This window comes from Podarcis gaigeae (assembly GCF_964106915.1).
Source record: "Podarcis gaigeae genome assembly, chromosome: 1".
NCBI classification, from domain to species: domain Eukaryota; kingdom Metazoa; phylum Chordata; class Lepidosauria; order Squamata; family Lacertidae; genus Podarcis; species Podarcis gaigeae.
This window is the reverse complement of record NC_139678.1, coordinates 8,524,714-8,551,156: the sequence shown is the minus strand read 5'-3', so window position 1 is coordinate 8,551,156 and position 26,443 is coordinate 8,524,714. Positions and strand designations below refer to the sequence as shown.

At 45.8% G+C, this 26,443-nt stretch overlaps 1 protein-coding gene across 3 annotated transcripts in view; it reads left to right on the top strand.

Annotated features, from left to right (window-relative positions):
* The window catches only part of RTN1 (reticulon 1), a 139,466-nt gene that overhangs the window by 67,914 nt on the left and 45,109 nt on the right, over positions 1-26,443 (top strand). For all 3 annotated transcript variants that reach the window (XR_014562776.1, XM_083733761.1, XM_083733762.1), the window contains exons 2-3: positions 309-1,043; positions 5,606-6,406. Coding sequence is in view for 2 of the 3 variants with exons in the window: in XM_083733761.1 (XP_083589887.1) it covers positions 309-1,043; positions 5,606-6,406 (1,536 nt within the window). In the remaining variant the exon portion in view is untranslated. The remainder of the gene's footprint in view (positions 1-308; positions 1,044-5,605; positions 6,407-26,443) is intronic.

Here is a 26,443-nt window from a genome sequence, read left to right as displayed (position 1 = left end):
TGAAAACGCTGGCAACATTAAGATAAATTCAACAGTTCAAATATGTTTTGATGGATGCAATAATGGAATAATGATTAGTATAGTTTTTGTAAAATATGCAGGTATTTATGATATGTAAAATGAACCATGGAAAGAGAAGAAGGGAAGTCATTGATATCTTAAGGATGTAAAATGAGTATTTTAAATTGTAATACAGAAAATTTAATAAAAATTATAAATACATACACACATATATGGTTAGTCTTTACAGGGAGGATAGCAGGGTCCCTTCTCTCACACACTAAACCTTATTTCTGTGTTTGTTTTAGGAGGCATGGCGGCTTCTCACTTCTATGATTACAGCTCTTCCAAGACATCAGAAAGGGGCAATGGCTCCTTTTACACTTCCCTGATTTCTGATGACTTCTATGCATCTCAGGATTCCTCTTACTTCACCGGCAACCTGCCCAAAGCAGGAAGCCAGGTTACGACTTCAGACAGCACGGAAGGATTTCACACCCAGGATGGGACTGTGTTCGAGTCCCGTGGCCTGTTTAGCTCCGATTCGGGGATCGAGATGACCCCGGCAGAATCCAGCGACGTCACCAAAACCTTTGCTGATCCCATGGAGCAAATGAAGTCGGACGCTTATAAATACATGGACATCAGTCGATCGGAAGAGATCAAATGTCAAGAGAGGTGTGACACAGGCTTGGGAGATGTGGGGCCTCCGAGCTTGAATAATAAACACCTGGAGGATATTGCTGGACCTAAAGGGACAGTTTTTGAGGGGAAACCTGGGGCCAAAGAGCCAGGCTTATTTGAGGGGTCAACTTTTCCATCTGAGACATTTGGCGACCAGCAACGCCACCCCACGGTAACAGCGCCTGTCAAGATTACTCTGACTGAGATAGAAACCTTAGAGGGGCCTGCTGCAAAGGAGAAAACCCCAGAAAAGCAAGAGGCAGGCCTCAAACCAAGCCACGAAGTGGTTCCCACGGTGACGGTGTCTGAGCCAGAAGATGATAGCCCAGGCTCTATTACACCACCTTCTTCAGGGACAGGTAAAGACTCCTTGTACTAGGGACGTGGGTGGTGCTGTGGGTTAAACCACAGAGCCTAGGACTTGCCGATCAGAAGGTCGGCGGTTCGAATCTCCGCGATGGGGTGAGCTCCTGTTGCTTGTTCCCTGCTCCTGCCAACCTAGCAGTTCAAAAGCACGTCAAAGTGCAAGTAGATAAATAGGTACCACTCCGGCGGTAAGGTAAACGGCGTTTCCGTGCGCTGCTCTGGTTCGCCACAAGCAGCTTAGTCATGCTGGCCACATGACCCGGAAGCTGTACGCTGGCTCCTTCGGCCAATAAAGCGAGATGAGCGCCACAACCCCAGAGTCGGTCATGACTGGACCTAATGGTCAGGGGTCCCTTTACCTTTACCTTTACTTTGTAGCATGGATATAAATACATCTTTCTGTGGGGATTATTTGTTTCGGTGTGAAGCAGTTGTGGTCCATGTGGCTCTGTGGTATATATATTAAGCACTGATCCCCATGTGGGAGTTTTTCTGGGGCTGAAGCTTGCATGGAATTAAGGCCATTTGCATCATTGTCACAGATGCTTCTGAGTGGGCTGAGTCAGGCGTGAGAACTAAAGGGTCTTGAGAATGCCCTTCTAGCCTTCCCTTTGGGGTATGGTGAGAGGTGGCCAGTATCTGGTTTTCAACATCACAATATATCACCAGCTTACCTTTCCCGCCCCGACCTGGCCACAGTGATCCATGCGATGGTCATCTCCAGGCTTGACTACTGTAATTCGCTCTATGCGGGGCTGCCCTTGAAGCTGTCCCAGAAACTCCAGTGGGTGCAGAATGCTGCAGTGAGGCTCCTCACGGGGTCTCTGCCATGGGAGCATATTCACCCAGTGCTTTTCAAGCTGCACTGGCTCCCGGTGGAGTACAGGATCAGATTTAAGGTGCTGCTTTTGACCTTTAAAGCCCTTCACGGCCTAGGACCCTCGTACCTCCGGGACCGCCTCTCCTGGTATGTCCCACGGAGAGCCTCAAGGTCCATAAATAACAACACCCTAGTGGTCCCGGGCCCTAAGGAAGTTAGATTGGCTTCGACCAGAGCCAGGGCCTTTTCAACTCTGGCTCCGGCCTGGTGGAACGCTCTGCCTCACGAGACCAGGGCCCTGCAGGATCTGATTTCTTTCCGCAGGGCCTGTAAGACAGAGTTGTTCCGCCTGGCCTTTGGCTTGGAGCCAGTTTGATTCCCTCCCTCCCCCCCCTCTCTTTTTTCCCCTTCTGTTCCTTCTCCTCCTGCGATGAGGCTACATTTTAATATTTTAATGTTCCATTATTTTAATTGTTGTGTTTTATTTTTGTTTTTAAGTTTGTAATCATTCATCTTGTTTTTATTATTGCTTGTAAGCCGCTCTGAGCCCGGCCTTGGCTGGGGAGGGCGGGGTATAAATAAAAAATTATTATTATTATTATTATTAAACATCACGGTATATCACAGTGTCCGATATAAGGATGGAGCTATGTAGAGGCAAACAGTAGGGCTGGGCAATATCTGGTTTTTAGCCTTATGGTATATCACCAGCTAAACATCACGACATATCACAATGTCTGAAATAAGGATGGAGTTATATGGAGGCATTGGCTGCCTTCCTGATGTTCCCTGCATCGTGATTTTTGCCGGCGCCTGCTCTTGTGATTTGCTGCTTCCTGAATGAGGTAAGGGAGAGCTTAGTCGGCAGGATTAACAGCGGCTGCAGGAATCGAGAGAAGCATTGGCTGGCTTCATGGTTTTCCCCACAGTGTGATTTTTGCATAGCGCACGCGCACACACACACACATCATGGTTCGCTATATACATTGCCAGATCAAAAATTATGAACCCGATATCACGATCCAGACTTCACACTGGTTCGGGGCGACATATTGATATATTGTGCCGTCCTAGATTTGGTGTAGCATTCTCATTGACGGAGGATACTAAAATAAATTTAAAAAAATTTTTTTTTTATTTATATCCCGCCCTCCCCAGACGAAGCCGGGCTCAGGGCGGCTAACAACAATAAAACAGTACAAAAGTACAGCACAAACAACACTCTAAAATCTTTCATTATAAAATTAATTAAATTAAATTAAAATTAATTAAATACTAATTGGCAGTTGGCAGCCTCAAGAAACTCAACGAGTGCATGGCTTGAATCACAGCCACCTTCTGGTACTCGGGACAGAAGCCTGCCTGGTTTGGCAGCATAGAGCACAAAATAAATAGTTAAAGCAAAACAGATTTTGGGGCAGAGAGATGATTTTGTTTCCCAAGGGCCTGGTGTTCCTTTGGGACTACAACAGCCTCCCTGGGTGTTTGCTTCTATGCACACATTAATACCTGTAGAATTGTACATCAGAAAGCTGTAACAAAGGCAGGGTAAAGGTCCAGTGCTCTCTCCTGTGTCAAGATTGCTCTGGACTTCTTACAGCTCAGAAGCAGGGAAGACTCAAACTCTGATTGCATCCGTACCATACCTTTATAGCCATTTTAACAGTTGTGGCATAAAAAGGTAAAGGTAAATGGACCCCTGACCATTAGGGCCAGTTGTGGCCGATTCTGGGGTTGCGGCGCTCATCTCGCTTTACTGGCCGAGGGAGCCGGCATACAGCTTCCGGGTCATGTGGCCAACATGACTAAGCCGCTTCTGGTGAACCAGAGCAGCGCACGGAAACGCCGTTTACCTTCCTGTCGGAGCGGTACCTATTTATCTACTTGCACTTTCGAACTGCTAGGTTGGCAGGAACAGGGATCGAGCAACGGGAGCTCACCCCGTTGTGGGGATTCGAAGTGCTATAAAGATTCTTGGGAACTGTAATATGTAAGGGGGCTGGGAACTGGGCTTGGGTTGTTCTTGTTGTTGTTATTTGATTATTTGTGGTATTTGTGGTATTTTGTGGTTTTATATTCTGATTTTATCCTGTGAAACGCCCTGAGACCTGTGGGTATAGGGCAGTATATAAATTCTAACAACAACAACTGTGTTGTTGTTGTTTTTATTATCATGACTTTTTTTCAGCTGGAACTCACCGGAACTGAGTTCTGGCACCTCTCAGGTGAGCGCCACTGCCATCATAAGAGAACAAAGGAGGTGTTCATATTGAATTCCAGCACCTCTCTTTCAAGAAAATAGCACTGATTTTTATTACTGTATTTTTCTCCTATAGGACGCACTTTTTCGCCTCCAAAAATGAAAGGGAAATCTGTGTGCGTCCTATGGGGCGAATACAGGCTTTCGCTGAAGCTTGGAGAGCGAGAGGGGTCGGTGCGCACCCCTCAGGAAGCTATCAGCAAGCCTGGGGAGCCCGTGGGAACTCCCGCAGGGCTCCCCACGCTGCGGATAGCAACTTGCCACCCAGCGCGCAAGGCGCCCTGAAGCAGAGCGCCCCAGGCAGACATCTGCAGCGTGGGGAGCCCTGCGGGAGTTCCCACAGGGCTCCCTAGGCTTTGGATAGCAGCCTGCTGCACGGAGCGTGGGGCGCGCTGAAGCAGAGCGCCCTGCGCTTTGGGCAGACATCGGCCAGCCCCACAAGCTCGGGGGACAGCAGGGAGGCGCAGCGCCGCCATCCCGCTGTTCCCCGACCTGGTTTTGGGGGGGAAATAAAGGAACCCAAAAAACCCAAAAAACCCCAAAAACTAGGTACGTCCTATGGGACGGAGCGTCCTATGGGACGAAAAATACGGTATTTATTAAATTTATGTACCCCCCTATACCCACAGTAGCTCTGCGAGGGTTTTCTCCTAACAACTCTCCACATGCTCATTAGGGATGCATGAACATTAGCTGAAAAAACAATTGGCATCCTTGAGTTGTTGTTTTTAAGTGCTTTCTTTGAGTACTTGCAAAAGCTCGAGAGATTTTGCAAGCGTGGGGGAAATGGTTGCTCGCCCTGTCAGCTGTTTTCAAAGTTGCTGTCTTCAACTCTGCCTGTTCAAGCAGAGTTGTCCATGGATTTGAGCAGACACACCATGAAGGTCCAAAAATGGCTAGAATGAAGCAAGCAGCCACCCCCATCACTGAAGACCCCTTGGGTCAAGAAGTGAGTTCCCCTGGGGGCGCTCTAGCAGCCTAAGGGGTGGAGGAAGAGGAGGTTTAGGGTTTGAGAAGAATCGGGGCAAAACGGCCTGCTTGTGGAGTGCTGTGCCCACCTCAGTTGTCTCACAGATCCAAGCACCCTTCTTTGAATGCTTCTGTCCCCATCTCTAAGCGTAATACATTTTGAAACCCTGCTTCCTACTTGCAATAGTCTCGGAATGAACACTCCTTCTTATCTACACACAAAACAAGCTGCTTTACAATTTGAGTGCAGCTGTGCTGGCTGGGCCTGATAAGTGCTGTAGTCCAAAACACCAGATTGAGGAAATGTTCAAACTTCTCCAGCACAGATTTATGAATAATATTTATCAGGTGCTCTTTGCTTCCTGAAGAGACAAAATACAATTTTTGCTAATGTTTTCTCCTTCTCTTTCCCTCTTTTATTCTGTCACACTTTCTCCCCTCCCTGCTTCTTTGCTCTCCTTCACTCCATCCCTCCCACCACCCGGTCATCTCCTTTGAAACCCCAGAAGCTTCTGGCGCAGAGGCCCAAGGTAAGGGAAGCCTGTCTGAAGACGAGCTTATCAGTGCCATTAAAGAAGCAAAGGGCTTTTCCCACGAACACCCAGAAGGCCAGAGGTCTCCAGCTGTTGCGCCAGACAAGCAAGGTCCTAAAAAGAAGTTTCCGGAATTTGCAGCCGGTGGACCTCCTGGAGACAACGAAGGGAGCAGCGCCGAGTCTGGCGACTCCGAGATAGAGCTGGTCTCAGAAGACCCGCTGGCCGCTGAGGAGGTCCTCCACTCTAATTACATGACCTTCAGCCATGCCGGGGGGCCTCCTCCCTCCCCGGCTTCTCCTTCAATACAGTACAGCATCCTGAGAGAGGAGCGTGAGGCCGAACTGGACAGCGAGCTCATCATCGAGTCGTGCGACGCCTCGTCGGCCTCTGAGGAGAGCCCGAAGCGGGAGCACGACTCGCCCCTGATGAAGCCCGTCATTATGGACATCATCCAAGAAGAGAGCCACTCCAGGAACGAGAACACCAGGGCTTCAAATTACAACGTAAGCAGCTCGAAGGAGAGCAGGATGAACAGGGAGAATCTCGCAGACTCTGCCGCCTACCTGAAGTGCTCCTTCACCTCGCCCAAAGCGAACCCTGACCCAACGCCTGCTTCGGCTGCTGGCGCCGAAGAGACAAAGGACAAAGTAGCAGAGAAGAAATCGGCCGAGGCGGCAGCAGCTGTTGCCACAAACAAACCATCATCCAAAGACCCGGCGGCAAGGAGTCCCTGGCCTTCCCCACCGCTCCCGTTCCTAAATAAGCAGAAAGGTAATTTTGTATGTGTGTTTGTTCATCCTTTAAATGAATGCACGTTGGCCAGAATATGAACTGGGCTGGTGGAAGCTAGCTTTGTCTGGTACGCTCTGTGGCATAGCATGGTTTGCCAGTGTCCAGGGCTGTGCAGAAAGGGTGGGTGAGAGGGAAACGGATGGAGTAAGCACACACGTTCAACTGCCTAATGGTGTCTGGATCGCAGCCACAGAGATGAGGAAAGAAACTTGTCTGGAGACAGGTTGTCTGGAGAGGTCAATTCCTGGTTTGGGTGGAGAAGCTGTTTTAAATGGTGTCCAGCAATGGAAGTATTCAGCCGTATTGAGGCAGCACAGGGTGCTAAAATGTTTTGTCCCTAACAATTTTGCACCTGGGGCGACTGTCCCTGTGTTCCCTGCCCCACGCTACGCTACTGAGTACACTGCCCCTCTCTAGTGCAAAAGGAGCACCACTACCATTATGCAATTGTATGATAAAAGATTAAGAAATGAGTTCCTGAAGGCATTTTTGGGTTAAAAGTGTGTCATGGGTGTGACAGTTTGGAGCTACCCAGTGTAGCAGAAACAGGAGGAATTAGGAGTCGTCCCTTCCCTTCAAGGTAAGTACATTCATGTGCTGGGAAAAGTTCTTAAACAGAGCTGATTATGACCGAGATGAACTATGGGTGTTGTCTTCAATGTAGCCTGTATCCAAGCTCCTTTTGTTGTTGGTTGGCAACTTGCTTTTGCAGCATAGAAACAATCCACTTTCTACACGTTCTCAGATACTTTCAGGCGTCCCCATGCTGACCACAAATGGTGTTCCCTTTCGGAAAATCACCTCTTAATATTACAGTAATATTACATATTATTAATATTAATATTACGTCGGGTTACAGACGCTTCAGGTTACAGACTCCGCTAACCCAGAAATAGTACCTCGGGTTAAGAACTTTGCCTCAGAATGAGAACAGAAATTGTGTGGCAGCAGCGGGAGGCCCCATTAGCTAAAGTGGTACCTCAAGACAAGAACAGTTTCAGGTTAAGAACGGACCTCCGGAACGAATTTAGTTCTTAACCAGAGGTACCATTGTATTAGCTAAATGCACAAACTGCCACGTTGCATAAACTGCTGCGTTAACAGAAAGACAGCCCTGCGGGATCAGGCCCATCCAACCCAGCATCCTGTTCTATCAGTGGCCAACCAGTTGTCTGTTGAGAATCCCACAAGCAGAACACAAGTGCCATAGCATTCTCCTGGCCTCTGATTCCTTCAAGCCACACTGGAGATTGTACATAACCATTGTAGTTGGTAGCCATTGGTAGCCTGTTGCTCGTCTCATGCACAGTGCATGGGAAGATCCAACTTTTCCTTGCTCAGGACAGTCCCTTAGCATGCATGTAGATGGGTGGCAAAAACTTCCTTCCCACATGAACCCCCTTGGCCAAAAGTTAACTTCTGTTGAATTTCTGCTGCGCATATCTTGTTTCTCTTGGCTTCTGTTTAGATAGAAAGCTATGAAAGGTACCAAACCCACAAAGAAAATTGTTCAGAGTTGGCTGGTCCATAAACACTGATTTTTAAAAATAATAATAATAAAAGCAGCAGCTGCGCTACATTTCCCTGGAGCTTTTGTTCATTATTTCCTAATATACTCTGGGAGCTTTTCCTGTTATCAGCAGTACCATTTGTCAGCTTTTCTTGATACATAGCCAAGATGAAAACCATTATGTTTGCCCATAAAAAGAGAAAAATAGAGCTAAATTCACTCCTGTTGTAAACTGCTTCAAGCTTCGTTAGATAATTTCAGCTTTGGCCAATTTACTAGTCAGGAGCACTGAGTAATACTTACCTACCTATCTGCCTTATTCATCTCTTAAAATCCTACTGTTCCTCTATTGAACTCAAGACAGTACAGTCAGGGGTCCCCTCATTTTATCATGCCAGCCTTGTAAGATAGGATGGGCTGTAAGAGAGGGTGGCTGGCCCAAGGACACCTGGGAGAGTTTATGCCAAGTTTGGGACTTGGACATGTTAGGAACCATAGTTCTGGTAGGGAGAGTGGTTTTATGGAACAGAGAATCTTCAGAACTCTCACTAAAATACAGTTCTCAGAATTCTTTGGGGGGCAAGGCAGCCATGGCAGAGTGGTTCAAAACCAAGCCAGTTTGCACTTTTCTTCAAACAATATGAATGACATTTTATGTTGCCTCCACAGTGTAGGCAGAAAGGGTATCAGTATAATGGTAGTGAATACAGTGATGTCAGTTTGCGGGATTATTTGGGCATTCTTGAGTCAGGTTAACAATTAATTATTTTCAAAAGTATCTGATGGGCGAGGGTGAACCCTGGTGAAGCAAGAGGCATATCTTTCCCTCTCCTTTCCTCCCTCTCTGTGTGTGTATTTGTGTATTGTTTTGCATCTTCAAAATTTAATGTGGATTTAATATGGCTTGCTCAAGTCTTGAGAACAGGGTTGCCAACTCTTAGATATTTAATCAGCCTGTTTACTGTCGAGTGTTCTGTTATTCAGCAAATAGATGCATTAAAATGCCTATCAGTTGGCACTCCTGTTCTTGAGGCCTAAGCAAGCCATCTCAAATCCAGATTAAAATGTGCAAGTGCAAAACAGAATGTGAGCTATGACACCACTGATGTCCTCATTTGGGAAGGTTGCATCGCACAGAGCTTTGAAAGCTGCCTCTGTTTTTCTGACTGCTGCTCATCGTCTCCTTTTTTCCTCCCGGCCACTTTGCAGTGTGACCTTATTATGAGTTTTGCTTCCGCAGGCCCCGAAACGTGATGGTGAGATGGAAACAGATCTGAGATTTGCAGCAGAGCTAGTTCTTTCTTTTGAGCATTTGTTGCCATCCAGTGGCAATGATGAAAAGCACAGAACTGAACTCTTATACTTTCTAAAACTCTGTTCTTATTTTATTATTGTTATCGTTTGTATATTGCTTTATATTTTTTAAGAAAGAAAAAAATCTCAAAGTCGTTTACAACCTGCATTAAAACATCAAACCCAAACAATCCAGAATAAAACATTCCGGAAGGAAGTCAAATATAAAGTATACATTGAAAGCAACATAATGAACACAAAACTCATGTATCATCTTATAAATTTCAAAATAAAATACTGCAAAGGTGGTCAACTACAGGCAGAGGGCCTTCTTGGTCATGGCACCCTCCCTGTGGAACACCCTCCCTTCAGATGTCAAGGAGATAAAGAACTATGCAACTTTTAGAAAACATCTGAAGGCAGCCCTCTATCAGGAAGTTTTTAATGTTTGATTATGTTTTAATGTATGCTGTAAGTTGCCCAGAGTGGCTGGGAAACCCAGCCAGATGGGTGGGGTATAAATAACATAAACATAAACATAAACATAAATATAAATATTATTAAAGGCACATTCAATGCAGCAATTTTAACAAAAAAATCTTAAACATTTCAAAAAACAGCATTGCTAAAGGAAGTCAAATATTGTATGCACATTTTAAAACAGCATAATTGGCAAGAGACAAAAACGTATTATCTTAAGCATAGAACATGTCTGCTTCTGTTGCTGCCAATGGTGGTTCATGGCAGGTGGCGGCTGTGGAAGCTCAGGCTCGATGATCTCGGTCTATGCTATGAGGCAACCAAGATGCTATCTGGCCTCTTCAGTAGCCTTAGCTTTTGTAGATGGAGTCAGTCCGAACCCCACTAGGTGGGAAAAGGTCTGCAAGGCAGGGAATAGGTTTTCAGGACTCACAGCCAAGGTTGTATTAGAGAAGCGTACATATGTCAGTTAAGAAGCAGAGCTATTCCTTTATCATAATAACCTATAGTCTGGATTCTCAAAACAGGGCATCTCAAAGTAGATGTTTACCTGGGCAAATGGTTTTGGATGTTCTAAGGCAATGTACTAAAGTCCTGCATAGTTTCGACTGGTTCAGATCTCACAGCCAAACCATGGTTTAGCCTCCAGGACTTAATCTCTCCCCAGTCCTCCCTTTTCATATTCAAATTCTCTTCCTTGCTTCTTTTGTACAATGCACAAAGAATATGGTAGTTAGGCTGGAAATCTTAATTCAGAATACATTTTGAACCATTGTTTCAAATTCTGTCTTGGAAGCAAATGAGAGAGAGAGAGAGAGAGAGAGAGAGAGAGAGAGAGAGTGTCGAGGCACAAAATAGTATAGTGGTGCCTCGCAAGACGAAAAGAATCCGTTCCGTGATTCTCTTCGTCTAGCGGTTTTTTCGTCTTGCGAAGCAAGCCCATTGACAGTTTAGCGGATTAGCGCTATTAGTGGCTTAGCGGATTTTAGCGGATAAACGGCTTAGCGTCTTAGAAAAAGGGGGGGGGAAGGGAAAAAAACCCCGCAGGAACTCGCAAGACATTTTCGTCTTGCGAAGCAAGCCCATAGGAAATTCGTTTTGCGAAGCACCTCCAAAACGGAAAACTCTTTCGTCTAGTGAGTTTTCTGTCTTGCGAGGCATTCGTCTTGTGGGGCACCACTGTACTGGGGAATAAATATGAAGAACTTTGATATTTTGCTTCAGAGATGTACCTCTGTGAGGGGAACACACGGTCTCATCTAACATTTTGCAGCACCCTTAAGAAACTACAGCCCCCAGGATTCCTTTGGGGAAGCCATGACTGTTTAAAGTGGCATGATGTGGTCTGTGTTGCTGCTAGCATTGTGATAGATTGATCTGGATTGTGATAGGTCGATCGGTGTGGGCATTGTGATTGGCTGATCTGTACTGGTGTCTGCGTTGTGACAGGTTGATCTGTGTTGGGCTAGAATGATGAGTGGATATACTGCTTGCTGACAAGAGCTTTGCTGACACATAGAATAGCTCGGCTTTGCTGCAGAAGAGCAAATGTTTGTGTGTGTGACTTCTTCCTGTTGAATGGTCTCTTTAAATGTGGAGGTTCATTATTGTTCCACAAGATGTGTATGTCTTTAAGGGCCAGAGCAAATAACGTGACCCAGTTTTACAGCTGTGAAGCAGTATAGCAGGTGCTGTTAAGTTCTGTTAATTAAGCTGTGTCAGCAATTGGGTATAGTATATAAAGAGCAGCACCTCGCTCTCTCAGTACCCTGGTTGATGCTTGTTGATATATTTAACGTAAAAGGAGTTTTTGTTTTTGTTATTAGAACCTTGCTAAAGTTATTTTGTGCTCCTTGTAATGTGTGGTCTCCCCAGCAAGCTCTCTGCAGTGCAACTAATCTGCAAATAGCCAACACTTCCTTCATGGCCCAGCCCATCTATCAGACTTCTATCTTTCGTAGAATCATAGAATTGTAGAGTTGGAAGGGACCCCAAGGGTCATCAGGTCCAACCCCCTGCAGGAATGCAGGAATCTCAGCTAAAGCACCCATGACAGATGGGCCTCCAACATCTGCTTGGAAACCTCCCTGGAAGGATTGTCTACCGCCTCCCGTGGGAGACCGTTCCACTGTAGAACAGCTCTTACTCTCAGAAAGTTCTTCCTGATGGAATCTCCTTTCTTGTGACTTGAAGCCAACAGTTCGAGTCCTACCTTCCACAGCCAGAGAAAACAACACTGGCCCTCAGAGCAACATTGCAGAGGATGCAAAGCCTGTGCGCCGCCATTCTTAACATTGTATTCCCTCCCCTGCATGTCTCATTCTGCCCTCCTGGCAGAAATGCAGCAACTTATTCCTGAGGATACTCCTCTGTGGTCTTTCTAAGAGGGAAGCTCTCCCAGTGCACACACCTTGCCTATCAAAGTGGCAGGGGTTTCCCCAAGTGAAGTACTGATGCATTTGCATCATTGGTAGAAAACCTGCTTTGCTTGTAGAGCTTCTTATATTCAATCAGTACGTTTTTGGGCACAATTCAAAGTGTTGGTGCTGACCTTTAAAGCCCTAACGGCCTGGGCCCAGTATACCTGAAGGAGCGTCTCCACCCCCATTGTTCAGCCCGGACACTGAAGTCCAGCTCTGAGGGCCTTTTGGTGGTTCGCTCCCTGTGAGAAGTGAGGTTACAGGGAACCAGGCAGAGGGCCTTTTCGGTAGTGGCACCTGCCCTGTGAATGCCCTCCCATCAGATGTCAAGGAAATAAACAACTATGTGACATTTAGAACACATCTGAAGGCAGCCCTGTTTAGGGAAGTTTTTAATGGCTGATGTTTTCTCGTGTTTTTAATATTTTGTTGGGAGCCGCCCAGAGTGGCTGGGGAAACCCAGCCAGCCAGATGGGCGGGGTATTAATAATAAATTATTATTATTATTATTATTATTATTATTATTATTATTATTAGTCATCATCTTTAAGCTACACCCTGGCTGTGCCTGCAATAACGAAATTGGACTTATTTTGGGAAAAACGTTTGTTATTCCCCCCCCCCCCCCCGGAAAGAGTGCCTGTAGCCCATGTAAAGTATAATATCACTAGTGTACCCACTTTGTTTCTTTGACAGAGACTGTCAGAGATTGTGATAGGTCGATCGGTGTGGGCATTGTGATTGGCTGATCTGTACTGGTGTCTGCGTTGTGACAGGTTGATCTGTGTTGGGCTAGAATGATGAGTGGATATACTGCTTGCTGACAAGAGCTTTGCTGACACATAGAATAGCTCGGCTTTGCTGCAGAAGAGCAAATGTTTGTGTGTGTGACTTCTTCCTGTTGAATGGTCTCTTTAAATGTGGAGGTTCATTATTGTTCCACAAGATGTGTATGTCTTTAAGGGCCAGAGCAAATAACGTGACCCAGTTTTACAGCTGTGAAGCAGTATAGCAGGTGCTGTTAAGTTCTGTTAATTAAGCTGTGTCAGCAATTGGGTATAGTATATAAAGAGCAGCACCTCGCTCTCTCAGTACCCTGGTTGATGCTTGTTGATATATTTAACGTAAAAGGAGTTTTTGTTTTTGTTATTAGAACCTTGCTAAAGTTATTTTGTGCTCCTTGTAATGTGTGGTCTCCCCAGCAAGCTCTCTGCAGTGCAACTAATCTGCAAATAGCCAACACTTCCTTCATGGCCCAGCCCATCTATCAGACTTCTATCTTTCGTAGAATCATAGAATTGTAGAGTTGGAAGGGACCCCAAGGGTCATCAGGTCCAACCCCCTGCAGGAATGCAGGAATCTCAGCTAAAGCACCCATGACAGATGGGCCTCCAACATCTGCTTGGAAACCTCCCTGGAAGGATTGTCTACCGCCTCCCGTGGGAGACCGTTCCACTGTAGAACAGCTCTTACTCTCAGAAAGTTCTTCCTGATGGAATCTCCTTTCTTGTGACTTGAAGCCAACAGTTCGAGTCCTACCTTCCACAGCCAGAGAAAACAACACTGGCCCTCAGAGCAACATTGCAGAGGATGCAAAGCCTGTGCGCCGCCATTCTTAACATTGTATTCCCTCCCCTGCATGTCTCATTCTGCCCTCCTGGCAGAAATGCAGCAACTTATTCCTGAGGATACTCCTCTGTGGTCTTTCTAAGAGGGAAGCTCTCCCAGTGCACACACCTTGCCTATCAAAGTGGCAGGGGTTTCCCCAAGTGAAGTACTGATGCATTTGCATCATTGGTAGAAAACCTGCTTTGCTTGTAGAGCTTCTTATATTCAATCAGTACGTTTTTGGGCACAATTCAAAGTGTTGGTGCTGACCTTTAAAGCCCTAACGGCCTGGGCCCAGTATACCTGAAGGAGCGTCTCCACCCCCATTGTTCAGCCCGGACACTGAAGTCCAGCTCTGAGGGCCTTTTGGTGGTTCGCTCCCTGTGAGAAGTGAGGTTACAGGGAACCAGGCAGAGGGCCTTTTCGGTAGTGGCACCTGCCCTGTGAATGCCCTCCCATCAGATGTCAAGGAAATAAACAACTATGTGACATTTAGAACACATCTGAAGGCAGCCCTGTTTAGGGAAGTTTTTAATGGCTGATGTTTTCTCGTGTTTTTAATATTTTGTTGGGAGCCGCCCAGAGTGGCTGGGGAAACCCAGCCAGCCAGATGGGCGGGGTATTAATAATAAATTATTATTATTATTATTATTATTATTATTATTATTATTAGTCATCATCTTTAAGCTACACCCTGGCTGTGCCTGCAATAACGAAATTGGACTTATTTTGGGAAAAACGTTTGTTATTCCCCCCCCCCCCGGAAAGAGTGCCTGTAGCCCATGTAAAGTATAATATCACTAGTGTACCCACTTTGTTTCTTTGACAGAGACTCTGGGGTTTTAGCAGCAACACAGTTGACAGGAATTCAACTGGTGCAGTTTCCCCAGGACGGAGATGCAACAGGAAATGCTGTTCCTGATGAATATCTGCCTGCCATTGAGCTGTTAAAAGTACAGGCCCTCGTGTCAGGCAAAAGTGAGCAATGGCGACTGCCATCTGAGGTCTCTTAGCCCCTCTGCAAACAAACAAGCAAAAAAACAGCTGCCACAAATGGAAATGTAAAAGAACCAACATGTTCTATTGCTTGGGAAATTTCTCCTTATTGGTAATTCCTTTTAAAATAATTTTCTTTCCTGCACCTTCTATTAACTAGCATTTTCCTGAAGGCAAAACAACACAAATACACAAACAAAAAAGATAAAACATACATACAACTGAAAAATTAAAAAATGCAAAAATAAATTAAAAAAAATAATTTAAAACCAGAGGCGGCAGCACTGCACAGCAGTTTAAAAAGGGGAAAACAACAATCAGAAAGAAGAGACATTTTGTTTATTGCCATGTTATTCTGGCAGAATCTGGCAGAAGAAGAACAACTCCACTTCTTTTCACAAGATAAAAAACGCAGGGTTGAAGGAAACATTGGCACCAGTTTGAAATACTACACTTCTCCAAGGCCATTTTAAACAAAGGCACACTCAGGTGTGGCCCGTCGCAGATCCCTGAAAAGTGTACCTGCATGCAAACATCTGTTGATCACATCAGCGCCTTAATTTTTAGGTATACCTTGCAACTGCAAACAAAGATCTAGGGTGGCCATGTTTTGAAAGGCATAAAAGAGGACACACTTGCCGTCTTCTACTTTTAACTATGAATCATTTTACATACCCATTAAAAGAAGGGTGTGTCCTGGATAAAGAGGACATATGGCAACCCTGACGCTAACAAAACCTTAAGAACATCAGACAACCCTGCCTTAAACCCTGGGTACCTGCTGCCAGTCATTGTAGAGACAATACTGATCTAGTTGTATGAAGTGCGACGCGACTCAATAAAAAGCAACTGCCTTGTGTTTCTGAAACTTGGGAAGGTGCTTAAAAAGGGGTGGAGGCGTGTAGAGAATTTGCCAAAATCCAGACTTACTGCTTTACTGAGCTTTATGGTTTGGATTTCAGGTCTGAGTCTGGAAGGTGAGGGGAAGAGCTGGTTTGCTTTGCAACATCCAGACATGATTCTTACCCATTTCTTTTATCTTTTATTTGCTCATAACGGTGTACAATGAGCTCATGCATCTTTTCCCCCAGGGGAAACCCTCAAGAGCCAGCCCACCCCAAAGATCTTATTTTCTTTCTTTCTTCTCACTGTTATTATTTATTAAATTTCTGGCCCGCACTTTCTCCCAAAGGAGCCTAGGAGCGCAAACAGTGGAGCAAAACATTAAAAAAAAAAAAAAGATTAAAAACATTTAAGAACCTATAACCTCGGAACAGAGATATTGGAAAAGGAGGGCTGCAAAGCTTGTATATTTTTCTGTTTATAGATAGCTCGCCTACCTAGGGGTTGCTGCTGTTACCATGGAGAAGCGGAGTTTTGAAGCTTCACGGTGCGGCCTGTTTTGCAGAGGTTGCCTGAGATTTCATTTTTCTCAGGAGTGGCTTTGTTTGCTACAATCGTGCCTGAACAATACCAGCATCTCTCCTGACAAATAAAAATTTGTGGGTGCAGAATGAGATGTTTTGCTAGGATGTTTGAGCAAACACGTGAGGCTGGATTCCGTCGTCTGCATGTTTTCTAAGTAGGCTGGCTTTGTAATCGCCAGCAAAGCTGTAACTGAGTTCAGAGCAGAAGGGATGCTTAGCTTAATATTTCGGAGCCATCTGCTGCCAGCACTCCTGCATTCTGGCCCCATCTGGTTTACTTTTTATAGCGCTTGAATAACTATAGTGGAGAGGAACCCCCTCTTTATTTGAGGTGGTTTTGCAAAGCTTTTGCCTTCAAAGGAAACCATTTCTGGGTCAACCTGGCTGCTGAGGATCCCCTGGGCTTCTCACACATTCATCCTGTTCACTGCAGAGAATTCGGGGAGCATTGGGTCAGCAGCAGTGCCCACATTGTCTTGCTAAGGCCTCATGCTCTGTTGCCCCACAAATGCACCAAAGGGTTCACTCAGTACTGTAGGTACTCAGAGGAAACATATCAATCTCTACTGTTCTTCTCATGGACGGAGTTGCCATTATGTTAGGGTCTCCCACAGACCACAGTTTGAAAGCCACCATGCTAAATATTTTAACTCATCTCCAACCTTTATTACGGTCCAGAGACCCAACAAATCATTACAAAGCAATACACAATTCATACAGCCTACCTCCAGGTTAAACAAGCATTTTGTTTAGAATATAGGGATCATTTGTTCTTACAACCACCGATAAAAACTTTGCCACTGCTAATGTTCTAGCATTTGTCCGGTCTTCCAGTAGGAACCTGACATAGTGAGCCTCTGATTTTCCCGGGAAAGGTACCAGCAAGGATATTATCAGTTCAGCCCTAGCTTGCTCATATTTTGCACAATGCAACAAAATATGTTTTATGGAATCGATGTCTTGAGCACACGAGCAAAGTCTGTCCTGGTAGGGAACTCCTCTCAAAATATTATGACTCAGTTCTCAGTTAAGTCTATGATGTGACGCCTTACACAGGTCTCAGGCTGCTGTAAGACCGTAACAGATTGGAGAACTGGCCCTAAACTAACAAAATGGATTTCAGTAGAGACAAATGTCAGATTCTGCACTAAGGCAGGAAGAACCAGCTGCACAAATATAAGATGGCGGAAACCTGGACTGCCAGTAGTACATGTGAAAAGGATCTGGGGGTCTTAATGGACCTCAAGTTTAACGTGAGTCAATGGTGTGATGCAGTAGCAAAAAAGGCTAATGCTGTTCAAGGCTGCATCAACAGAAGTCTAGTGTCCAGGTCAAAGGAAGTCGTAGTATCACTCTTTTCTTCCTTTGTCAGACCACATCTGGAATGCTGTGCCCGGTTCTGAGCATCACAGTTTAAGAAGGATATTGACAAGCTGGAAGGTGTGCAGAGGAGGGCGACCAAGATGATTAAGGGTCTGGAAACCAAGCGTTCCTTATGAGGAACGGTTGAGGGAGTTTGGTATATTTAACTTGGGAAAGAAGAGACTGAGAGGAGATGTGATAGCACCTTCAAATATCTAAAGGGCTGTCACATGGTGATGTTTTCTTCTGCTCCGGAGGGTAGGATCCAGACCAATGGCTATAATTGGCAAGAAAGGAATTTCTGACTAAGCATCAGGAAGAGCTTTCTGATGGTAAGAGCTGTTCAACAGTGGAACGGTCTCCTGTAACTCAGTGGTGGACTCTCATTCTTTCGAGGTTTTGACTTGGAGTCCTCAATCTCACCCCCTTGAAGAAAGAGGATCCTATCCCAGTGTCAATAGTTTCGCCATCAGGACTATATCTCCAGCTCATGCACCTCCTCTGACCCCCTGCCTCCGGGTTTGAGGGAACCTTCAGCAAAGGGATCCCTGGCAGACCACCTTCTCCAAATGTTGACGATGATTAACTACATTGATACCCCACCCTTTTCTCCAGGGAGCTATATGTGGCATGCCTAGCTCTCCTCCTCTTCATTTTATCACAACAACCCTGTGAGGTAGGTTAGGCTAAGAGGCAGTGACTGGTCCAAGGTCACTCACTGAGCTTGACAGCTGGGTGGGAATTTGAACCTTGGTCTCTCTGGTCTTAGTCTCTAATGCTACACCGCATTGGCTCAGGAACAAGGTCAAGGCATGGTCCTTGACCTTTGCACATGGACCTAACCTACGCGTCTTTGTATTGGTTGTGGACGGTCAGTTTTGAATGCTGGCACTCTAACCTGGAACTCAGCATGGCATAAGCCAAGTTGAGAGTGGTTCTGAGCATGTGCAGAGTGCCTTCCCTCTCAGTCAGACCTTACACACCTGGGACTGGAGTGTGGAGGTGGCAGGAGTCGGGTGTGAAGTTCAGGGAGCCACATCTATCACAACATCAGTACAATCACACTTGCCACAAGTTGGAGATTGAACTGGCAGGTGTCTTTCCCGCTTGAGCTACAGGGGAAGGTGCTGATATCTCTTGAAAGAACTTATTTGTTCCCTGGGGATCGTTTTCCTGTTTAGCAACCCTTAGCCACAAAGCACACACTACAGTTCATTTTTAAAAGGGATGGAAGTAATTTTTCCTGCATCGCTGTGTGTCTTCGAGGAACAATTGCACTTAAAATATATCCTGCAAACTGGAGACCTCGCGTTTGTCCCTGCTGGCATTCAGGCTGATGTGTGACAAAGCATCACGCTTTATCTGATGTCGCTGAAGGGCAGCTCATTTATTCGCTTTGAAAGTAATGTTGGCTGCCAGTTTCTACTGCAGCTTCGCCCCTAAACAATCTGTCTCCCCCTTTCTCATGATTAAGAGACACGTCACCTGATACAGATCAACCAGGAAGCCCAAGGAGAAGAGGGACAATGAATAGCTCCAGTTAATGCCATGATTGCCATCATACACACCCTATTAGAGACGGGATGGGGGGTGAGTGCACATGTGTGTAAATGTATGCGCATGAACACTAAGGCACTGTGTGGTGTATATCTGGTGATCGAAGTTTCATTTGAATTGTTGGTAATGTGTGACAGTTGTGTTTTTCTGCTACGTAACAGCTGGTGAGCCAGTGTGGAGTAGTGGTTCAGAGCAGTGAACTCGTAATCTGGTGAACTGGGTTCACGTCTCTGCTCCTCCACATGCAGCTGCTGGGTGACCTTGGGCTAGTCACACTTCTCTGAAGTCTCTCAGCCCCACTCACCTCACAGAGTGTTTGTTGTGGGGGAGGAAGGGAAAGGAGAAGGTTAGCAGCTTTGAGATTCCTTAGGGTAGTGATAAAGCAGGATATCAAATCCAAACTCTTCTTCTTCTTCTGTTTGGCTTTTGAATCAGTGCAGTACAGATTATTGGAGAGTAAATGAAAGTAGCAAGCCCCGAAGAGCCTTCAGCGATGTTTAGTTGTGTGGCAGCGAGTGATCTTCGGTACGCGACTAGGCGTGTGATGTCCCTAGTTTCATCTCTGAAGCGCTGGGCAGCATGCAGAGACCACTTGCAGTTTACAGCAGGGATGGCGAACTTGAATAGCCCTCAAGATGTTGCTTGATGCACTAGATCAGGCTTCCCCAAACTTGGGTTTCCAGCTATTGTTGGACTTCAATTCCCATCATCCCTAGCTGGCAGGACCAGTGGTCAGGGATGATGGGAAATGTAGTCCAACAATAGCTGGAAACCCAAGTTTTGGAAAGCCTGGACTAGATTATTCTTGTGGTCCCATCCAACTGTACAGTTATATGATTCTATGACTACAAATCCATCATCCGTAACCATTTGCCCATCTGACAACAATTGGTCCCCCATACCACCCCTAGTTTAAGAAAAAGGTCATGCTACAATCAGCCTGTTAGTCTTTAAGGTGCCACAGGATACTGTGCTGTTTGAATTGTTTCTTATATCTGTATCTTTTCCTTCTTCTATGGAGCCCAAGGCAGCAGACTTGTTTTCCTAGGTCAGGCATGCCCATACTTGACCCTCCAGCTGTTTTGGGACTACAGCTCCCATCATCCCTAGCTAACAGGACCAGTGGTCAGGGATGATGGGAATTGTAGTCCCAAAACAGCTGGAGGGCCAAGTTTGGCCATGCCTGTCCTAGGTGGTCACCCACTCAGGTAGTGACCAGACCCAAACCTGGAAGCTCTGTTGATGGGGACATGAGATGAGACCTTCTCTGTGCCTGCACCTAATTCGCAGAGGCCAGCAAGGCCTTATGAGGAAGTCCACCAATCCCCCATCCCTCGTTTAGTGAGGTTTCTTACTGATAGATGTACGTCATAATTTTCACCCCCCTTTTTTTCTAGTATGTGAATAAATTGACAAGTATTTTGGGTTGCCGACCAAGTTTGCTTACTATCTCATGGTAGGTTTGGCCTAGGATAGAAAAGTTGTACCACAGAGAGGCGAAACATACTGTGTGATATATTGTGTGTGTGTAAAGAGAGGGAGAAAGAAATGCATTTCGTACCCTGGTGAGCTGATCAATAAGTTTGCTGGTTGAGCTGACACAATAGAAATAAGACCAGCTAGTGAACTGGAAATGAATTTGAATGTGCTCAGTCTCTTGATTAAGCTACTAAAACATGGAGATGGCTGTTTTCTGTTTACCTCTCAGCAAGGGTTAGGGGGAGAAACCGAATTCAGATTTCATTTAAAGGTGGCCCTACTTAATTTGCACTTAATGAAACAACACACAAACCAAAAGACAGCCATATTTCTAAATTGACATGTCTTTGAATATTGCAGTGAAGTTTCCAGGTTTGAAACTGGGTATTCTGGGCTGAAGTGTCCATTAAAAACTGCATATATTCGAGTAAAGAACATGTAAAATTCATTGTTTTAGGAGAAATTGCTTTGCAAAAATGTGTATATTAGGCAGAAATGCATGTGAATGTGTATATTAGCAAAAAATTATACTGAAACACTGATGTATTTTCATTATATATATATATTTTTAATTGCAAACTGCTGTGGAAGTGCAGAGAGCTGAACATAAGACTGGAAAAGTGGAAAACAGAGAGAAACACGGATGGACAGATTTGCCAATTCTTACACTCACCCTTACTTTGAACCTCTTCCCTTAAAACACCCTCTCTGGACACACTGTAGTCGACTTTGTCAATGTCATTCTTAAACTGTGGCCTTCAGAGTTGGACACACTACTGTCGCTGTGGCCTCTGGTCGGTGCTGCATGGAGCTGTTGTTTTTCTTGTGGCCTGGACACTTTGCTTCAGTTTATGCATCCTGAGAGTCCATTAGCTTTTTAAGCTGTGCTCTTGGTTTTGAGAGGAAAGGTCAGCCCAAAGGCAAGTCTGAAACCCTGGGAGACACATCATTTTAAGACCTCGCTCAAAACCTCCACTTATCTCCACAAACTTGCCTCTAATTGGATTGTTTTGAGGAGTGACTGGGAGAAATTCATATAGGCTGCCAGAGTCCTTGTAAAAAGAAAGGAAGGGAGGAAATCAATACGAATGCAGTAATCCTGGTAGCCAATTACTTTAGGTGGTTTGAAAGCAACCCAGCCTCCCTTTTTTCCTAATTAACAGGATACTGGGCCAAACAGGTTCAGTATTATTTACTTTATATATCCACCACTAAATGCTTGCTTATAGTATGTGTGCTTTTCAGATTACACTTTGCAGTTTATGCTTTTAGCTTATTCCAGAAACATCACGTAGCCATTTGATTCTGCCATACCTATTCCACACTTTTGCTTGATTGAGTGAAAGGGGCTTTTTGCACTTGCAGGTAAGTAAAGCCCTCTCGTGTTCAGTGAACATTTGGAAAGAATATATTTTTGGGCGGGTCAGGGGGTTGCTTTTTATCCCTGTGTCTTCACTTCAAGGTCCAAACAGAACATTCACCTGTTCAACTGTACACACATAGCTTCTGCACTGTCAACTGGACAGCAACCTTTTTCAGCGTTTAGACAAATTCATGGGCGATAAGACTGTCAAAGACCACTAGCTTAAGTACCTTAAGTACTGGAAGTCTAGCTCTTAGCATCCGTCTGCCTTGAGAGACAATGGAGCGAGCCTCTGGAGGAGAAGAAGAAGAAGAAGAAGAAGAGTTTGGATTTGATATCCCACCTTTCACTCCCCTTCAGGAGTCTCAAAGCGACTAACAACCTCCTTTCCCTTCCTCCCCCACAACAAACACTCTGTGAGGTGAGTGGGGCTGAGAGACTTCACAGAAGTGTGACTGGCCCAAGGTCACCCAGCAGCTGCATGTGGAGGAGCGGAGACACGAACCCGGTTCCCCAGATTATGTGACTGCCGCTCTTAACCACTACACCACACTGGAGAGAAGTCAAACTGCTGCGTTAACTAAGTGATCCCCCTGGGGCGAAAGCCTGCGCAGCGTGCATGGAGGTTCTGGGCTGCCCAGATGACTGCCCTCTTGGCCTCCCTCATGTGGTCCAAAGGAAAGCGGAGCAATACGCTTGGCCCTAGCTTGGCTGCAGGAGTTGCCGGAAGGAGGTGTACAAGGCACCATTCCACCATCTTAGGGACTCCGCTCCAGATTTGTGTAGGGTTTACTCAAAGTCAATTCTTTATTAGGCATAGCAAACCACACATTATCAAACAAACACCATATACAAATTGTGCAAAATACGAATTCAGCGTAACAAGGTTTGTCCCAGTCAGATCTTTAACTCCAGAGAAAATCAATTTGCATAAATAATACAATATAACACTACCACATCACTGATCGGTTAAGAAAAAATAAATCTCTTTATAATGACCCAATCTTTCTACATCGACAGCACTCCAAAATTCAGCCACTATTAAAGTAATTTGATCATTCCTGTCCGAGAGCAGGTCCTGAACCCTTGGAGGCATTGAATTGAGCCTGTTAAGTTGTAAGGCCTCTAATAATTGTCTTCTGGCATAAATGGCAAAATCACAAGAAGAGAAAATAGGGTTTACTCCTTAGCCTTTTCTTCTACCGAAGATATCCTATAAGGCAGCGGAGGTTTAGGATCTAGTTTTCCTTCCTTCCTTCTAGATGGGTTACCTTCCCAGGTGGGACGAGCCCCCACCTGCCCCTCACTTCCCTCTGCAGCATATGCAGAAACCGCCTTCTTGACCGTTGAACCCACTATTGGTCTCGTCCGCTCAATCCACCGGAGCCTGTCTTCGCATGCAGGGGAAATCCCTAATTCACTGAGGCTTGGAGATCCATCAGCTACCCTCACTTGGTTTATCTGGCCGGTCGAAGCTGTTTCCTGGGGTGCGGCTGCTGTCACATGCTGACAGCTTCTAGCAGCCACAGATGAGAGGTGAGTGCAGGTTGGGGACCAAAGGTGGACAAATTAGAACAGAGGTACTACCCCTCCCCTGACACCCTACCAAATTCTGGCTTCCACTCCTTAGCATTACAGTTTCATTTGTCACCCACCGCAGTTCTCTGACTCATCTTAGGCCCTTGCATCTATACACTGTGGTGACTTAGAAAACTCCATATGGTAGCCTTTCAAACAATTCAGGTCATCACACCAAAATAACCCAGTTACTTAACTGAAACTTCAATGTTATTAATCATCTGAAATGTACTCTGTAGCATGGTATCCTCCCCCCCACACCCAAAAAATATGTGCATAGATGCCTTTAGACATGTAACTCCAATTTTTCCCTGAACCTTTTTTTTAATGCCCTAGTTTGCATCCCGTTTCACACATCCTTTTAAACGCCAGTTCTGCTGCTTAATCTCATTTCAAAACTTCTCTTCGCTGAATTCTGTGAGCTGCTTATCAGACCATAAGCCTAATCTATCATTTGTAATTAATTTTTTTCCTCCTATGCTTCCTTCTGCAACTTGGGCCTTTAGATAATGGCTTCATCTCCAAGGTCATTTCATCAGCGCAAAGAAAAACAGGCGTGACCCTCTAATATTAGGAACCCCCACTTCCTTTTCTTCTCGTTGTTTTTCTCTCTTTGCCACACAGCTACTGTGGAGCTTGTAGGACACAGGTGGCGCTGTGGGTTAAAGCCTCAGCGCCTAGGACTTGCCGATCGAAAGGTCGGCGGTTCGAATCCCTGCGGCGGGGTGCGCTCCCGCTGCTCGGTCCCAGCGCCTGCCAACCTAGCAGTTCGAAAGCACCTCCGGGTGCAAGTAGATAAATAGGGACCGCTTACCAGTGGGAAGGTAAACGGCGTTTCCGTGTGCGGCTCTGGCTCGCCAGAGCAGCGATGTCACGCTGGCCACGTGACCCGGAAGTGTCTCCGGACAGCGCTGGCCCCTGGCCTCTTGAGTGAGATGGGCGCACAACCCCAGAGTCTGGCAAGACTGGCCCGTACGGGCAGGGGTACCTTTACCTTTACCTTACTGTGGAGCTGCTTTGATTTTCTTTCTTTCCCCAACCTGGTGCCGCCCTGATGTTCCTGGTCTACAATTGGCCATACTGACTAGAAGTGATGGTAATTGTAGTCCAAAGCATCTGAAACGCACCAGCTTGGGAAGGCTGCTCTGAACCATTGCCTTCCCCTGCTGCATATCTTGCCAATGGCTGTGGGTTGCAGTAATGGTCAAAATTGTCCCTTTGTAGGGAACTAGCCCTTTGGAAAATACTCTGTCTGAATCATGGCATGGAATCATTCTAAGGGTGCTTCCAGAACAACTTATTTATTGAGCGTTCAACCTGATCAGTTTGCAAGGAAATTAAACAACGTGAATGAGCATTCGTGGTGGTTTGTTTACGGGGAGGTTAGATGATGTTTTATCAAAACAAGCGTTACCCAGTGCTTTCCAGGGGAGTTTCCCATAAGTGCCCTTGTTGCAAAAATTCTGATCTTTTGGGGAAGCTCAAAACCTCTCAGCCAGCTATAATTGTTCCGCCTGAATTTGCCAGTATGTAATCGAATCGCATCTCCTAAAATTTCAGCAGTCTGGACGCGTGCTAAAAGACCTAAATCGTGATGTTGTATTTGTGTAGAATTTCCTTCCCCAGTGACCATGTCAGGGACTGGTTGGATGCTGGGAATGGTGGGCGAAACCACTTGGGGAATCCCAAAGGGAAGAGGGCTCAGAGTCAGGGGAGTGGTGGTGGGACGATGATGAGTGGTCAAAGGGAAAAGAGGATATCTGTGACTTAGCTGTACATAGGAGCTAAATCAAAAGTTGTGTCTTTGTGTGTGTGTAACTCTTTGTTGACAACACTGGACGTGTGCTTGATGGGAACTTGAGACGGGAACCTGCAGCTTTCCAGATGTTTCTGGACTACAACTCCCATCATCCCTGGTTCCCCACCCCTGCTCTATTCAGTAAGGAGATAGAGTCTGTGAAACTGCTGTGGACCTCCCTACCACTTGAGCAAAGAAGGAGCGATGAACAGTACAGTCACACCTCTTGTTACGTTTGGTTCAGGTTACGTCTTTTCAGGTTGCATCCCGCGGTGACCCGGAAGTACGGGAAAGGGTTACTTCCAGGTTTCGCCGCTCGCACACGTGCAGACACTCAAAATGACGTCACACACATGCGCAGTAGCGGCGAATCATGACCCGCAGACGTGGGTTGTGTTCTGCTCATGTTGCGAATGGGGCTCCGGAACGGATCCCGTTTGCAACCAGAGGTACCACTGTACAGGTTTCCATTGGGGTGTGTGTGTGTTTGTGGAGCTCCACTAGACCAGATTCCTTGTTCCTTGCAGATAGGAAGGCTCCCTGCCTGCTGTTAGCGCTCCTCTATTCACTTTAAGGAAGAGATGGCTTTGCTCGTAACCAAGGGAGGCTGAAGGAGGGGTGTCCACTCCAGCGAACTAAACAGAGAGGCCCACTAGCACAAGATCTCTGAATCTAAGACATTTTGTTCCACTTGTGGCCTGGAATAAAAGAAAAGCTCCTTAAAAGAGGGGGGCGCCTTCCGAGTGGATGCGCATGACACCCATCTGAACTCTTGATTAATTTCTAGCCATGTTTCCATGGAAGCAGAAGAGGGAATTGACAAGTGATGGCTCCAGTTCTGAGCTTGTTTTTTGTGTGGCTGGCTGATGCGGCTTCTGATTATTCCAAACAGAACTGTGTTTTAGCTTTAAAAGAAACGCACTGCTAAAATTCATCAATGTCATTCTAAGTTTATTATTGTTATTATTTCAGCTCAACCCAACCTACCACATTTATAGGAGTGGCACTTTAGGAGTCCCATCTTGTCTGCTTTCAGGAAAAGGAGTTTTATTCTCTATTTGCTGATTGCCTGGTCAAGGAGGCTGCAACACGGGAGATGGCAGAGGGCAAAAAGCTACGTATTAGGGCCAGCGCTTTGAGAAAAA